This window comes from Gopherus evgoodei, chromosome 10, assembly GCF_007399415.2.
Source record: "Gopherus evgoodei ecotype Sinaloan lineage chromosome 10, rGopEvg1_v1.p, whole genome shotgun sequence".
NCBI classification, from domain to species: Eukaryota; Metazoa; Chordata; order Testudines; family Testudinidae; genus Gopherus; species Gopherus evgoodei.
Window position 1 is genome coordinate 65,965,014 of NC_044331.1, and position 16,263 is coordinate 65,981,276.

General features: G+C 42.4%; 1 protein-coding gene across 1 annotated transcript in view; it reads right to left on the bottom strand.

The window, feature by feature from the left end:
• Positions 1-16,263, bottom strand: part of SNX29 (sorting nexin 29) — a 472,917-nt gene that overhangs the window by 378,854 nt on the left and 77,800 nt on the right. The window contains exons 13-14 of the mRNA XM_030578064.1: positions 8,277-8,340; positions 6,154-6,282 (exon numbers count right to left, since the gene is read on the bottom strand). Coding sequence (XP_030433924.1) covers positions 6,154-6,282; positions 8,277-8,340 — 193 coding nt within the window. The remainder of the gene's footprint in view (positions 1-6,153; positions 6,283-8,276; positions 8,341-16,263) is intronic.

Here is a 16,263-nt window from a genome sequence, read left to right on the forward strand (position 1 = left end):
AAGTCAGTGTTTTACCAACAGGACTCAAAATTGAGTGTGGACACATGCAAGAATGTGTTGAGGTAAGGCAAATTTTACTGGTAAAACTTGGTAATGTAGATCAGACCCTAGTCAGTCACGGACATTTCACCTTAAAAGAGGTACCAAGTTTAAATCCTGATTTACTGCTAATCTCTAACAACTCAACATCCGCAGGTGGTATGTCGGTGTAAGACAAAGGTCTAGGGCTAAAAAGTCAACTGATCTTAAAGCGGGTAAAGTTCCTGCTGGAACTGCACACAATGCTGCCAGGACCCATGTCACTGACCCCAACAGCTAGCCAATACTTCGTATTTTTAAGGGGAGACAGGTTTCTCAGATCAGGAGATCACTCTTCTCGTGGGAAGCTCCAGTTTCCAACATTTTCAAAAAAGTTGCAGTGTTGCTGTATGGTTAGGATCCTACCAAATTCATGGTCCATTCTGGTCAATTTCACAGCCATAGGATTAGAAAATTAGTCCATTTCAAGTTTACATCTGAAATTTCACGGTGTTGTAATCGTGAGGGTTCTGACCCAAAAGGAGGTTGGGGGAGAGGGGTCACAAAACTGCTGTGGGGGACTCCAAAGGCAGCAGCCTAGGAGCCTCCTGGAGGTGGAGATGGGTCTGGTCACTCCAGCTGGGCGCTCCTAGCTGCTAGTCCCAGCCGGGCTGGGGAGGCACAGGACTTGCCCTTCCTGATCACACCATTCTCAAGGGAAGATTGGACCTACCTTTGGGTACCTCCCCCAGCTGCAGGGTGCTCCCAACAGCACAAGGGAGCTCAGACCCACCTCCACCTCTGGAGGCTGCTGCCCAGCAGGCGAGGTACCAGAAGGTGGGTCTGATTTCCCCCCAAGAGTGGCTGTGCAGTGGAAGAGTAATTCCTATCCCTCCTGAGCCCAGAGGGGACTAGCAGCTGGAGCCGGGGGCATAGTAGGAGCCCCCAGCTAGAGACCTCCCAGCCCTGCCCTTCCCATAGCTAGGTTTTATGTAGAAATGTCACGATTTGTGACACATTTTTCATGGTTGTTAATCTGGTAGGGCCCTATATATGATGCTGTAGATTCAGAACTCAATTCACCTTCATCTGTTCAGAAAGTCAACAAAGGCTGATATGTCTTAGGCTACATCTATGCTATGAGGGTACATACTAAGCTGTGTCTCCACTATTGCTACCCACTCTACTACGGCTACAGTGCGATTTATACTCAGCCTAGCTGTACAAGAGCAGGGGAATAACACCGCTACCTCACAAAGCTAGCACAAGTATGTGTAATCACATCCCTATCTCTTAGTGTAGGCATAGCCATAGTGAAGGGTACACGCCTGGTGGATTGGCAAAAGGTGTTTGCACTGACGCTCCCACAAGGTAGGGATGTAAAACGTTAACCAGCTAACCAGTAAGCAGTAGTCTTACTGGTTAACCCGCTTTAACCATTAACCTGCTAATCCTGTTAGCCCCAGCCCCAGCTGCACCGGACAGATCGGCCCCAGCTGGTTAACCATTTAAACTAAATATTTTAAATCATTTAAACAGTACCCTTTTATACGGTATTTACACCCCTACCAGAAGAGGATGTTTGTCAAGGGAAGGCAGCTGTACACTGTGGTAGAGATTCTATAACATCCCTCCCACATCCCTCCTTATCCAACTCTGTCCTGTCTCAACCAAACCCTCCACAATGGCCTTAACAAAAAGTTAAAACAGAGGCTTTTCAGTATGCTTGGAAGTAAACAAACATGGGCTCTAGAGGACCAAGTGGGAGACTGAGTCCAAAAAATAGAGGACCTCTCACAAAGAATGCTCTGCCAGCAGTTCCCCTCATTTTTATTGAGGAAGGTCCTGCTCAACACACCTTGAATTCTACCCAGAAGTTTATTGGAAGTCAATTCAGATCACAAAACACTGATCTACTGTGATTCCAATATACAACCCCATTTAATGAACTGGTTGCAGCATGCTGCTTCACCTTCCAAATGGCCCCAAGGTATAATCTCAGGTAGACAGATGTAAGGTGGTGGGTACTTTTACTAATCAGGGAAAGGAAATAAAGCTCCTAGCATTAGTCCTTTTAAGGCCCATTCCTCAGGGCTTGCTTAATTATACACAAAACAGTCACAGAACCAAAGTCAACTGAAAAAACACTTGGCAATAATCCCCAGAGGCTTTCCTGATTCAGCCAGCATGAAGGGGAGAAAACACACCTTTCCCCTTAGTTCCTCTTTGAGTAGTCATGTGACCAGCCAGTTCCTGTAAACCATTTACAGGTTCCTGCTCTGTGACAACTGGGGATATATTGTAATTATTAATAGAGTATATCCAGTTCTATAGCTATTAGATGCTACATAGTAAATGCATATGCAACACACTATATGCACTGCAACTTATGTCTTTTAACTAACCCTACTAATGGCCTCATATACACTATTATCAAGAGAGGTGGCATACTGCCCACTGCAACAGAGGAACAGTTGCCCATAGCTACTCTGAGTTCTGTCACAGAGATAAGAATGGAGTCACTCAAGAGCACCTCTGCTAGCGTTCACAAGACAGCTAACAAAATCTTTTACAGTCAACTGTAATAAAGGTTGCTGACATATCTAAAACAATCAGCATGGGCCCTTTATCTTCATCCATTGCTAGGTGATCATTAACTAAAGCAACCACTGCTGTTTCTACCTCATACCCAAGTCTATAATCAGATTAAACATGATTAAAAAAACTGAGGAATCAAAGAACTGCCAGAATTGCCTTGCCACAACCTTCTCGTTACCTTTCCTAAAATCTGAGCTATGACACAGATCAATAGTGAGTGAAAAAAATTAATATTAAGAGTTAGTTTCCTGAGCACAGGCCTTACACAGCAGCTTCTTTAAGAGCTGCTGGTACCCAGCTCCATATATGGAAATATTGACAATCTTGATCAACAGTAGCCTCTGTACTCTTCCCCTGGCCTTCACCAGCAAGGACAAGGTTCTAATTTGTACGTTGTGGCATGAAGCTGCCCCAACATCTCTAACTTCAACGGGCAATTGTGGCTGAAACTCAAGCAAACACAGTGTTTGTCCCCTCACAACACTGTTCAGCCTCCATGGCAGAGGATAGCTCAGGCTGAATCTAAGCATTTTCAGTTGCAAAAAACAGGAAATTTTTTCAAAATAAGAACACCACACACGACAGTAATTGAATAGAGACAGCAAGGATTCCCCAAGCCACTCAGAACAATTCAGCTGTGCAAGACTTTGCAAATGCTATGATGGATGTGAAGTATATTTTTCGCTTCCCGCATGCAATCTTAACAACTCAGCATGAAGCAATCAGTCCAATTGGGCTCAAGACTTTCAGCATCAACACTAGCTAAGTCCCATCTTCCGTTATCTGTCGCAAGTCATCTGTAAACCATAGTGACATGTAAGCACGAAGTCAGAACAGTCTGTAATTAAGAGTCACTATAACAGTGGAGAATGAAAGATTGTCAATGGTTTGATAAGACTTTATAATAAAGTGGTCTGTCAGAAGAACAGATTTATCCCTTAAGACCTCCTGGAAAACTCACTGGGGGTCCAGGCAAAACCATCAAAACAGGTAAGATAGATGCATCCAAATCTCAAATTGAAGGAGATAAGGGTTGGTCCATCACAGGTGTAATTATCCATCATTCTAGTCTTACTTCTACCCCAGACCTAAACCACAAGAGCTGGAGTATGCCCTCCCTTTTGAGTTTGCAAACTATAGAAACAAGAAGACACCTATAGCCTAGGATAATACAACACAGCTTAGTACTTGAGAAAAGATTGCTCAAAGTGTTTTGCTGAAAGATCATTAATTGTATTGACTTTGATTTAAAATAGAATCAACAGAGAAGACAAACTCATTTATACTTTGTGCCAACACATACTTGGCAGAGTAAACTTTGCTCAAAAGAAGATCCAGGCTGGAGAAAATTTAATCCTTAGCTTGAACCTCCTATTGTTATTTGGGGATTTTTCTAGCAAATATTTAGATATATTTCCGGCTATACAGCAGCTGACAGTTGACCTATTTGCTTAAACACTGAGTGATGTAGTTTCTTCTGAAAATGCTGAAAAATGCTTATACATCATACTATGCTGTTGGAAAAATAAAGCAAGTTTTTTACACAGGTGAAGTTATGAGCACAGATATAAATCATCACAGTGACAGTTTTCCATACCTATTTCAAAACTGAGCATTAGGCATAAAACAGTAAATGGCGGCAAATAAAAAAGATGAATGACTTGAAAGGAAATTTGATTAATTTAAACAGCTTGTTTGCAGGAAACATTCCCTCCCCCTCCCCCCCACGCACTCGTTTACTGATTACTTAGTACAATATTTTAAATATCTGAGAAATAATGAGTAAGAAGAAAATCAGATGTGCCCACACGAAGTATTTACTGTTATTAAATTTAAAAAGAAAGTATCTTAAATGAAGCTGAAATTCACACTTTTAAAAAGGTGCAGTATTACTGCTTTTCTTGTATCACACTCTTTAGAGGCAATACAGTGCTAACATCTCATGCTTTATGTTCACTGATAACATCAGCATGGAGACTATATTATTTTAATAAATTATTGAAATATTTTTTTCCTAAGAGGCTCATGTGGCACTTCATAAATCATCCTCCACTAGGGGATTGAGGACATATAGTCTCATGTGAAAGGGTATGGCTTAGGACAAAATACAGGCAAAGGGAAACTTAAAAAAAATTAAGCCTATCCCTTTTTATGGTCTCTAGACCCAATGCCTAACTGTTGCTATTTTTATTGCCTCTAGATTTTAATCCTGGACTATTGCTTTGTTATTTTTTAAATTTAACTTAACTCCACACAACTACCAGTTACTAATATCCCTTCATCCCTCAGCTGCTGTTTGTGGGGTTTAGATCTTTTTTCATTAAGGTTGTTAATCCTTACCTATTTTCTCCTGAGTAGTTACTTTTTAACCGTTAGTAACTACTGACAATTAATTTAAATCGCATCTATTGTAGATTTTAATTTTTCCCCCCTTTAGAACCCTCAGAATCTAATTATATTCCAGTGTGAGACTGTAGAAGATGCTAAAACTGAATAGCCCTACTGATTATGTCTACAGTCTAGATACATTACAATAGCATGTGAGGAAAACAATTTGGTAAAGACAAAATCTTTTCATCGACTACAAGATAACAAGAGATTCACATTTTCATTTCATTTCAGATCGGTTAGTTGAGTTCAGCATATTTGCTTGGAAATTAAACTTTGAAGGTTGCTCACATACAGATCACAAAGGCAGGTGAGCACAGAATAATAGACTATGAGTAGATATTAAATTATTTCAATAAAATTGTATCAACATCTTAAATTACGCTATTTTCAATACATAATATAGCCTTTTTCTGTTCAGTAAGTACAGAAGTAGGCAAAGCCATTTAGTTACAGTTAGTAAATTGAATGTTCGTGGGACAAGAAGAGTGAAAGGAACTACCTTACTTTGAAGATAGTAAACTTTTCTTCTATTCCCTTAAAAAGCAGATACATTCCTATTGACTCTTACCCAGAAGAGTCTTCCTTGCATTCTCTCAGATCCTTGACTACAGAACATTATTACTAGTGAAAGTTATTGGTTTTGACCAAGTCTACAGCTCTGAGAGGAACAAACTTGGAGCGGGACATCTGTCTAGCCAGCCATATCAACCAAATCAATCTTGGAAATCAGTGGGGTGACAACTGTCAGCATTTTACTGTGCTCACACCCAAGGGTTTTTTTTTCCTCCAGTAAATACAAAAAAAAACTTCCCAATGAAAATACACACAAAGATATGTTTACACAGAACAACAAAATACAAAGAATGAAGTTTATTAATGAAAATTACATTTCTTTGAAACTTACCACACAATTTACACACAGAATGGTTTAAAATGATGTATTTATGCACTTCATAGAACAGATTATGCAGTACATAGATCACCTACTCCTGCACATTTGTGCATCCCTTACTCTCCTTACCACCAAATGAAGTCTTTCCATATGCAATTCATCTATGTAGGTCTTTTCTAAAGAAAGCTAAGTATATTTATTCCAAACTTTACCTAATTAGCTATTGGCTTTCAGTGATTGTTTCACCTCCCTACCTTGCCAACGCCTGGATCTTTGCTGCATGTCGCTCCTCATGCTCTGCTACTTTCCGTCTCAAATTTTCAATTTCTTGCCGGAGCAGTGCAGAATGTTCCATCTCTCCATCAAGCAGGTTTCGCAGAGATCTGGAAGAAGGGAGCTCCATCTGTTATAACTAGGCAAATTCCCTGCGATTTACAGTGCTGTATATATAAAGGTGGGTGGGGCTCAACCTACAATCACTGGGAGGGGAGGGGCAGGAAATGGATGGGGTTCATCAGCAGTCCCTACATTTTTAAACCACAATAAGAATAAGTTACAAATAATTAAGTCACACTTTAAACAATAAAAAGCAGGACATTAAAAAAAGCCACTTAAAAGTGTAAACTGCAATCTGTATGACTATAGTATGTGTCTCAAACAACCCACCTGGAGAAAAGACCACACTTTCTTTATATTATTTCTGTGCTTTTACTTATGGTGTTCCAAATAGACTGAGTAAGTACATTGCTGGAATAAGGAAGGTTTTTGCCTATTTCATTTTGTTATTAAAAATATTTGTAAACATTTAATTTTAAATAAGATAGCATTTTTCATCCAAAAGAAATAGAAAAAGATATACAAACTATACATTGACACAACATTAGCATAATATATTTATATCCGGTGTGGTTTATACTTCTGGTGTGGCAGCTAACCGACATACAAGATGCTGCTAACTGAGAAAACAGGAGACATTCTGGCCCGAGGTAATAGGGCAAACCTGTTCTCTTATGTAAAGTATCCTGAGATCTTAAAATATTATTTTGACCACAGATTTAGTCTTTGTAAAAATATAGTTCAACAAAAATTCTCAGCTCAGTCAGTTCAATGCAATTTTAATTCTAACAAAAGTTTGTTTGCTTGTAAATCATAGAAATCATAGATTGTAGGACTGGAAGGGACCTTGATAAAGTCATTTAGTCCAGTCTCCTGAAGTGAGACAGGACTAAGAATTATCTAGATTAGACTATCCCCTACAGGTGTTTGTCAAACCTGTTCTTAAAATCCTCCAATGACGGAGATTCCACAACTTTCCTAAGTAATTTGGTCCAGTGCAGAATGACCCTAACAGTTACAAAGGTTTTTCCAATGCCTAACCTAAAACTCCCTTGCTGCAATTTAAGCTCATTCCTTCTTGTCCTATCCTCAGTGGGTCGAAGAACAGTTTGTCACCCTTCTCTTTATAAGAACCTTTTATGTACTTGAAGACTTATGTCTGCCATCAGTCTTGTCTTCTGCAGACTACACAACCCCATTTTTTTCAACCTTTCCTTGCAGGTCATGTTTTCTAGACCTTTAATCATTTTGTTGCTCTCCTCTGGACTTCCTCCAATTTGCCCACATCTTTCCCCAAGAGTGGTGTCCATAACTGGACACAGTACTCTAGTTAAGGCCTTATCAGCACTGAGTAGAAAGGAAGAATTAGTTCTCGTGTCTTGCTTACAAAACTCCTGCTAATACATACCAGAATGATGTTCATTTTTTGCAACAGTATTACATGGACGATTCATATTTACTTTGTGATCCACTATAACCTCCAGATCTTTTTCTGCAGTTCTTTTTCTGAGGCAATCATTTCCCATTTTGTATTTGTGCATTATATTATTCCTTCCTAAGTACAGTACTTCGCATTTGTTCTCACTGAATTTTATACTATTAATTTCACACCACTTTTCTAGTTTCTCAGGATCATTTTGAATTCTAATCCTGTCCTCCAAAGCGTTTGCAACCCAGCTTGGTATCAACCACAAACTTTATAGGTGTATGCATCATGCCATTTTCCAAATCATTTATGAAGTTATTGAATAAAACCAGACCCAGGACATATCACTGCAGGACCCCATTCAATATGCTCTTCCAGCTTCACAGTGAACCATTAATTACTACTCTGACTAGATAACAGTTACACATCCACCTTACATGAGGTTATAGAAACACTGCAGCATTTTGCTTGTTAAGTTGCACAAAAGGAATGCAAGCACCAAGCAGAAGATAACTGCTTTAATAGCAATTTTTCCTATATGTAAAGGAGCTAAGTGACAAAAACATAAATATTATGAAATTATACATGGCATCCAGTGTACAAATAGAAAGTTACCTGTTCTGTTCTTCTAGCTCATCCTTTCTGTTCATCATGGCCACAATAGCTTGCCGAAGTTCATCTGAGAAGGGAAGAAAATATAAATGAACTATGCATTCTTTTATCATTTCAGATCAAAAGATCATAAGTACTATGGCCTCAATGCTTACATTTCATCAACTTAAGTGATCTTTTAAGAAGTGGTATAACTTGACATCTGCAGTATGCAATAGAATACCTTGTTTAGTATTGTAAATCAGTCTGCATGACGCTGTAATTCTAATTTTAACAATGCAGTCTACTTCACTGCAGTGCTGTCTTCTGACACTGCCACGTACGACACCTTAAAATAAGTTAATATTTTCAATATATGTAGATGAACAAAGCAAATCGTCATAGCTTACTATCTTTACTTCACTCAACCTCTGAGCAGAACATTCTGACAAAGGAGATCTGCCTTGACAAGATAACTCGTCTTTCCCTAGTTTCTGAGGGAGACTTACGGGCACATCAAGTTACCAGAAATAAACTAATCAAGAGTCTCTCGCTTTCTTGTTGACCAAAACTAAAAGTTTAATTAGTACAGAGTAAGTCCCTTTTAAAACCAGCTTTACTTGTTCCATAACTCAATCCCTGCCTTCTGGAGTGTCTGTATTTTTTAACTAACTGAGAATTCTCTTGGGGGAACAAAGGCAAGGACAAATATGAGTCAGAAAATCCAATGACATCACATCAAGTTTTTAGGGTGGAATTTTACACTGCTGTGCGGAATTACTAAACTACATGCAATAAATTCCTTCTGCATCCTAATAAAATTGAGAAATGCTAGATCTGAAGACCAGTCACATCATTATTCCAGATATTCCATACTGCACAAGAAAAACTTATTAAATGGACACATAAAATGGCAATTACACTAATGACATTTGGATTTTTACTTATGAAACCATCAGATTCAGAGTGAGAAAATTCAGCCATCAGTAACTAACTTGGCAGAAGGTGGTGGCAGATTCGGGGACCCACATAAGTTCACCTCAGGCAAAAATTTTCAGAAGTACCTAAGGGTATGTCTACACTGCAATGTAACACCAGGGTTAGTGGAACTCAAGTTAGCGGCCCCTGGATTTGAGAACTCAGAGCGTGAGCATCTACACTGATTGCCAATGATAGGTTAAAAATTTTTCAACCAGTGCCCAAACCCAGGGTTCCAGCATCCACACTACAGTACACAGACACAGGTCCAACCAGCTGTATCCTAGACTTCCTAGTGGCCTCTTGAAATGTGGCTGCTCTATCCCTTTCTTTGCGGTGCAATGTGGGAAAACTTTACAATCCACGCCGCACATTACAAGAAGTTTAAACGCTCTGCCAACACATTCTGCCGAGTAGTCATTTTGGTCTGCACAGTTCCAGCAACTGGAGCCAGTAACATGGAGGACATTTCAACAACTTTTATTGCTTGGGCTCTCGCTACTGTTTCAGGACACAGGCAGCTGAATTTCCATGAAATGCTGGTGGGCAGTTCAGCAGCATTTTCTGATCCACCAAAGGCACGTGACAGAGCTAATGATGGAGCAGGATGACGATAACACAGACATGAGACTCAAACTGGCTGATGCTGCTCATGACTCTCAGGGTATGTCTACACTATGGGATTATTCTGATTTTACAGAAACCAGTTTTTTAAAACAGATTGTACAAAGTCGAGTGCACGTGGCCACACTAAGCATATCAATTCGGTGGTGTGCGTCCATGTACCGAGGCTAGCGTCGATTTCTGGAGTGTTGTACTGTGAGTAGTTATCCTGTAGCTATCCCATTGTTCCCGCAGTCTCCCTCACTCATTGGATTTCTGGGTTGAGATCCCAATGCATGATGGTGCAAAAACAGTGTCGTGAGTGATTCTGGGTAAATGTCATCACTCAACCCTTCCTCAGTGAAAGCAACGGCAGACAATCATTTCACGCCCTTTTTCCCCTGGATTGCCCTGGCAGACTCCATAGCATGGCAACCGTGGAGCCTGTTTTGCCTTTTGTCACTGTCACCGTATGTGTACCGGATGCTGCTGACAGAGGCGGTACTGCAGCGCTACACAGCAGCAGTCATTTGCCTTTGCAAGGTAGCAGAGACGGTTACCATCCCTACTGCACCGTCTGCCATTGTAAATTGGGAATGAGATGATGGTTATCAGTCATTTTGCACTGTTTGCATTTGGAAATTGGCGATGACAGTTATCAATCCTTTTGTACTGTCTGCTGCTGTCATGGGTGCTCCTGGCTGGCCTTGCTGAGGTCAGCTGGGGGCGCATGGACAAAAATAGGAATGACTCCCCGGGTTATTCCCTTCTTTATGTTTTGTCTAAAAATAGAGTCAGTCCTGCCGAGAATATGGGGCAAGTGTACTAGAGAACCAGAGAGCACAGCCGCTCCGTGTCAGAGCCCCAGAGATCCCACAGAAATGATGAGCTGCATGCCATTCTAGGGGGTGCCCCTGCAACAACCCCACCTGTTGCTTCCCTCCTCCCCTAACCCTCCTGGGTTACTGTGGCAATGTCCCCCTATTTGTGTGATGAAGTAATAAAGAATGCAGGAATAAGAAACATTGACTTTTTAGTGAGATAAAATGAGAGGGAGGCAGCCTCCCACTGCTATGATAGTTCAGGGAGTACAGAATTTTTTCTTTAGACATGAAGTGGGGGGGGGCTGATGAAGCTCAGCCTCCAGCTGCTATGATGAGGACGGTTACCAAGCCTTTTGTACCATCTGCCGGGAATGACCAGGAGTCATTCCCATTTTTACCCAGGCGCCCCCGGCCGACCTCATCAAGGCCAGCCAGGAGCACTCACGGGATGATGAGGACCTTTTTCCACCATTTTGTACCGTCTGCCATCAGGAAAGGAAGGGGAGGGGATGCTGCTGTTCAGTGCCGCAGCACCGCATCTACCAGCAGCATGAAGTAGACATATGGTGACTGAAAAAAAGGTGAGAAATGATTTTTTCCCCTTTTCTTTCACGGGGAGAAGGGGGGATAAATTGACGAGATATACCTTGAACCACCCTGGACAATGTGTTTGACCCTACAGGCATTAGGAGCTCGGCCAAGAATGCAAATGCTTTTCGGAGACTGTGGGGACTGTGGGATAGCTGGAGTCCTCAGTCCCCCCTCCCTCTCTCCATGAGCGTCCATTTGATTCTTTGGCTTTCCGTTACGCTTGTCACGCAGCACTGTGCTGAGTCCCTGCTGTGGCCTCTGTCTATCATAGCCTGGAGATTTTTTCAAATGCTTTGGCATTTCATCTTCTGGAACAGAGCTCTGATAGAATAGATTTGTTCCCTGTACAGCGATCAGATCCAGTATTTCCCGTACGGTCCATGCTGGAGCTCTTTTTGGATTTGGTACTGTATTGTCACCCGTGCTGATCAGAGCTCCACGCGGGGCAAACAGGAAATGAAATTCAAAAGTTCACAGGGCTTTTCCTGTCAACCTAGCCAGTGCATCCGAGTTGAGATTGCTTTCCAGAGTGGTCACAATGGTGCACTGTGGGATACCACCCAGAGGCCAATACTGTCGAAACGCGGCCACACTAACCCTAATCTGACATGGCAATACTGATTTCAGCGCTACTCCCCTCATCGGGGAGGAGTACAGAAATCAGTTTAAAGAGCCCTTTATATCGATATAAAGGGCTTCATTGTGTGGACGGGTGCAGAGTTAATTCGGTTTAACGCTGCTAAATTTAGTTTAAACGCGTAGTGCAGACCAGGCCTCAGTACAGCCATTGTTGACTCCTATATTGTCTGGTGCTTCTGGGGCAGCGCTACTAGCACAGAATGTTGGGACCACATCACTATCCAAACCTAGATTACCAGCAGGAGTTCCAGCAGGAGTTCCAGCACAGAGAGAGTCATATTTCTGGAGCTTTGTGAGCAGCCTACCCTGACTGTCCAGTGTAAAGAAATACATGAAGGCAGCCTTGCCGGTCCAGAAGTGAGCTGCTATAATAATCTGGAAGCCATCTACCCAGACTGCTACAGGTCTGTTGCCAACAGTTTACTGCTGAAAAGTTGACTGTGGGTAAAGTGGCGGTGGAGATTTCTGAGGCAATCAGGTGTGTGGTTTATCTCAAAGTGGCAGGCATAAAAGATATTCCTTGGCTTTCAGAGAATGGGGTTTCCTAACTGCATCAAGCCCACTGATGGAACCTATGTGCCCACATTTTGCTCTCCTCAAGGAGCACGAGTACATAAACCACAAAGAAAACTACACCACAGTTATGTAGGTCCCCATTGACTATCGAAGCCTATTTATGAATGTCAATGTGGGCTGCACTGGAAAAGTTCACAATGCCAGGGTTTTCCAATGACCTGGAGTCTTCATTCATTGACACGCTGGGACTCTATTCCCACCACATGGCATTGTAATAAACAGAGTTAACGTCTCACTGTTACTCCAGGTGACCCCACATATTCCATTTTGCCTTGGCTTATGAAACTTTTGATTTCAGAGTCCCTGGCAAAAGAAGGTTTAATTACTTACTCCACGAGTGTACAATGACAGTTGAATGTGTGTTTGGCAGATTGAAATCCTGCTGGTGATGTTTACAGACCCATTTAGATTCCAGTGTCATCAATGGTGTCTGGATTACTGTGGCTTACTGTGCTCTTCACAATCTTTGTGAAACTAGAAGAGAGCCATTTCCCCCTGAATAGACTGTAACAATGTGGGAGTGCTGAATCAGTACACTCAGCCAGAAAGTATATCTACCACAGCTGGAGCTGGATGCACCTGGGCAACAGAAGTCAGGGATGCTTTTTTATACCTGAATTACGACATGGACTTTTGCATACAACCCCCCAAGTTATCCCTGATGATGTGTTCATCTTTATAATTTGAAATACACATTATATGATGTGTTGCAGTGATGACAATAAAATTTCTTTTTCAAATAAAATCTTTATTTTTTTACACATGTACTGGAAAAGTACAATATTAAACCACTGCCTGGCAGGCCAGCTGCTACTAGCATACCAAAACACCAACACCACCAGAAGCTTTAAAAGTAACCAAGAACAAGGTGCATAAAGAAGTTCAACTATGTACAAGACAACCCTGCCCCAACTATTGCCTCTGACCCCTGACCCGTCGTTCTTCTTTCCCTTCCTTCCACATTTATCTTGCACTTGGCACCAGGCCAGGGGAGTGGAGGCATCCACTAGAGAGGGGTTCAGCAATGAGGACTCCATGGGGCACATTTGCCCTATCCAGTAATTCAGATGGGCCACCCAGCCATGGAGTTGTCCAAGCTGTGTCTGGAATGCCGGTCAGGGTAACCCAGAGGGGATGCAGCCTGTGGTTCTGGCACAGCAGGAGCCTGCACTCTTGCAGCCATTAGAGACAGCAGTCATTCAAACAGTTCTCTTTGTTGTGCTCTATCTTCCTACCTTTACCATCTTTCCTATTCCAGGAACTGTAAAGAAAGTACCGGCTCCCTGCCACTACCGTATCCTCAAGTTGCAAAGCTAGACTGAGTCCTTCTGCTTGCCTCTCAGCATGTCTTTCCTCTTGAAGCAAGTCCCCTTTCCTTTGATACTCAACTTGCTTCTTGGCCCTGTCCAGAAGTTCAACCGTAAGTTCACCATGAAAACGTCTCCTCTTGGAGTGATCACAAAGTTATGGTGAGCCAGACTTCTGCAACATGGATGAGCTACAGAGGTATTGCAGCCTTTAAAGGTCAAGGGGTCTGGAATAGGACATGACACAGATTATTGTCTCAAATAGCTCAGTGTAGGAAAACAGAAAAAAAATTTTTTGGAATTTCAATGACAGAAAATGTTACTTTTTGAAATTGAACTTCAATATATTGTGAGAGGGCTGCTTCGCACCACAGAAGCTCCCTGTACACAGCTGGGTTAACTGCAGTAAAAATGCGAAGAAACTGGCAAGTTAAAAATCACAACTTTTTTCCCGCACCCCCAGCCCCAAAAATTGGAGTTTGGTGGGAGGTCAATGGCTATGCTGTACTACTTAAGCCTTCTTTATCATTTTAGGCATCACACATTTTGGAGGATGTAACAGTTCTTGGGGTGCCCAACTGGCAAAGAACAGTGTTACTTCAAGCTGCTGGTGTGAAACTGGCACGTATGCAACCAACATATTTAACTGTATGGTGATTGAACAGCATATCTACGAGTGCATTGGCAGGTGAGCCATCAAGGTAGCCCTGAAAAAACACCCTTCCCTGAAATCTGAATACCTATCTGGAGTTCCTACTATGGGAAAAGTTTGCAGCTATCAGCACCTGAGATTGGTTCACAATTAATGACAGATTCAACATAATGCTGCATTAGCTTTCATATGGCTTAGTATCTCCTCATCTCTTCCAATAAGCCTTTTAAGGACTGCATGGAAACACACACAACCCACCAGCATCCCTCTTCTCCTCCTGACAAATTTCTGGGCTGAATTCAAATCTCCAGTAGTAGCTGGGGCTAATGATTTAGGCACCCATGGAATGTTTGAACTACATTAACAGAAATGTACTACATTCACAAATGGACTGCATTTGAACTTCTTCCCCAACTCCACCCCATACCATTCAGTCTTTTCAGGTGGATCAGATACCCTGTTGGGTTGATCCCAAGCTGCATACATAAAGGGAAGGTCATAAGGTTCTTATTTTAACAAACCAGAATGTGCTAGCAAAAACATGTACCTCCTTTTTCTTTAACCTTTTTTTTGTTTTTTTGTTTTTTGGCTTTTTGTTGTTTTTTTTTTTTTGTTTTTTGTTTTTTTTACTGTTTAGGTTCCCCAGTCTCCATTTTTGATTCCACTTGGCAGGGGTGGGGGAAAAGGGACACAAAGGTGTTGGCATGCAATCTGCCATTAGTAGATACACGCTACTATCTGGGCCTTGTATCATTTAAGATGGTTACTCACCTTTGTAACTGTTGTTCTTCGAGATGTGTTGCTCACATCCATTCCAGTTAGGTGCGCGCACGCCGTGTGCACATTCGTCGGAAGATTTTTACCCCAGCAACAGTCAGTGGGTCGGCTGGGTGCCCCCTGGAGTGGTGCCACCATGGTGCCCGATATATACCCCTGCCGACCCAACAGCCCCTCAGTTCCTTCTTGCCGGCTACTCTGACAGTGGGGAAGGAGGGCGGGTTTGGAATGGATATGAGCAACACATCTCGAAGAACAACAGTTACAAAGGTGAGTAACCGTCTTTTCTTCTTCGAGTGCTTGCTCATATCCATTCCAGTTAGGTGATTCCCAAGCCTTACCCAGGTGGTGGGGTTGGAGTGAGATGTGGCGAATGCAAAACTGCTGAGCCAAAGGCTGCATCATCTCTTGACTGTTGAACCAGAGCATAAAGTGAAGCAAAGGTGTGGACCGAGGACCAGGTAGCTGCACGACATATCTCCTGTATAGGTACACGAGCCAGGGAGGTGGCAGACAAAGCCTGAGCTCTGGTAGAATGCGCGGTGATGTGGCTTGGGGAAATACGAGCCAAATCATAACAAGTGCGGATGCACGCCGTCACCCAAGATGAGATCCTCTGAAAGGAAACACGTAGGCCTTTCATTCAGTCTGCTACCATGACAAAGAGTTGGGGCGTTTTACGAAATGGTTTTGTCCGCTCAATATAAAATGCGAGCGCTCTACGGACGTCCAGGGAGTGCAATTGTTGCTCCTGTCGCGTTGAGTGTGGCCTCGGGAAGAAGACTGGGAGAAAGATGTCCTGGTTAACATGAAAGGCCGAAACCACCTTAGGGAGGAAAGCCAGGTGTGGTCGCAACTGCACTTTGTCCTTGTGGAACACAGTGTACGGCGGATCCACCGTAAGAGCCCTAAGCTCGGAGACTCGTCTGGCCGACGTAATGGCTACAAGGAAAGCTGTCTTCCAAACCAGGTGTAGTAGCAAGCAAATTGCTAAAGGCTCGAATGGGGGAGACATAAGTCTGGTTAAAACCAGGTTGAGGTCCCAGGTCAGGGCTGGGCGGCGT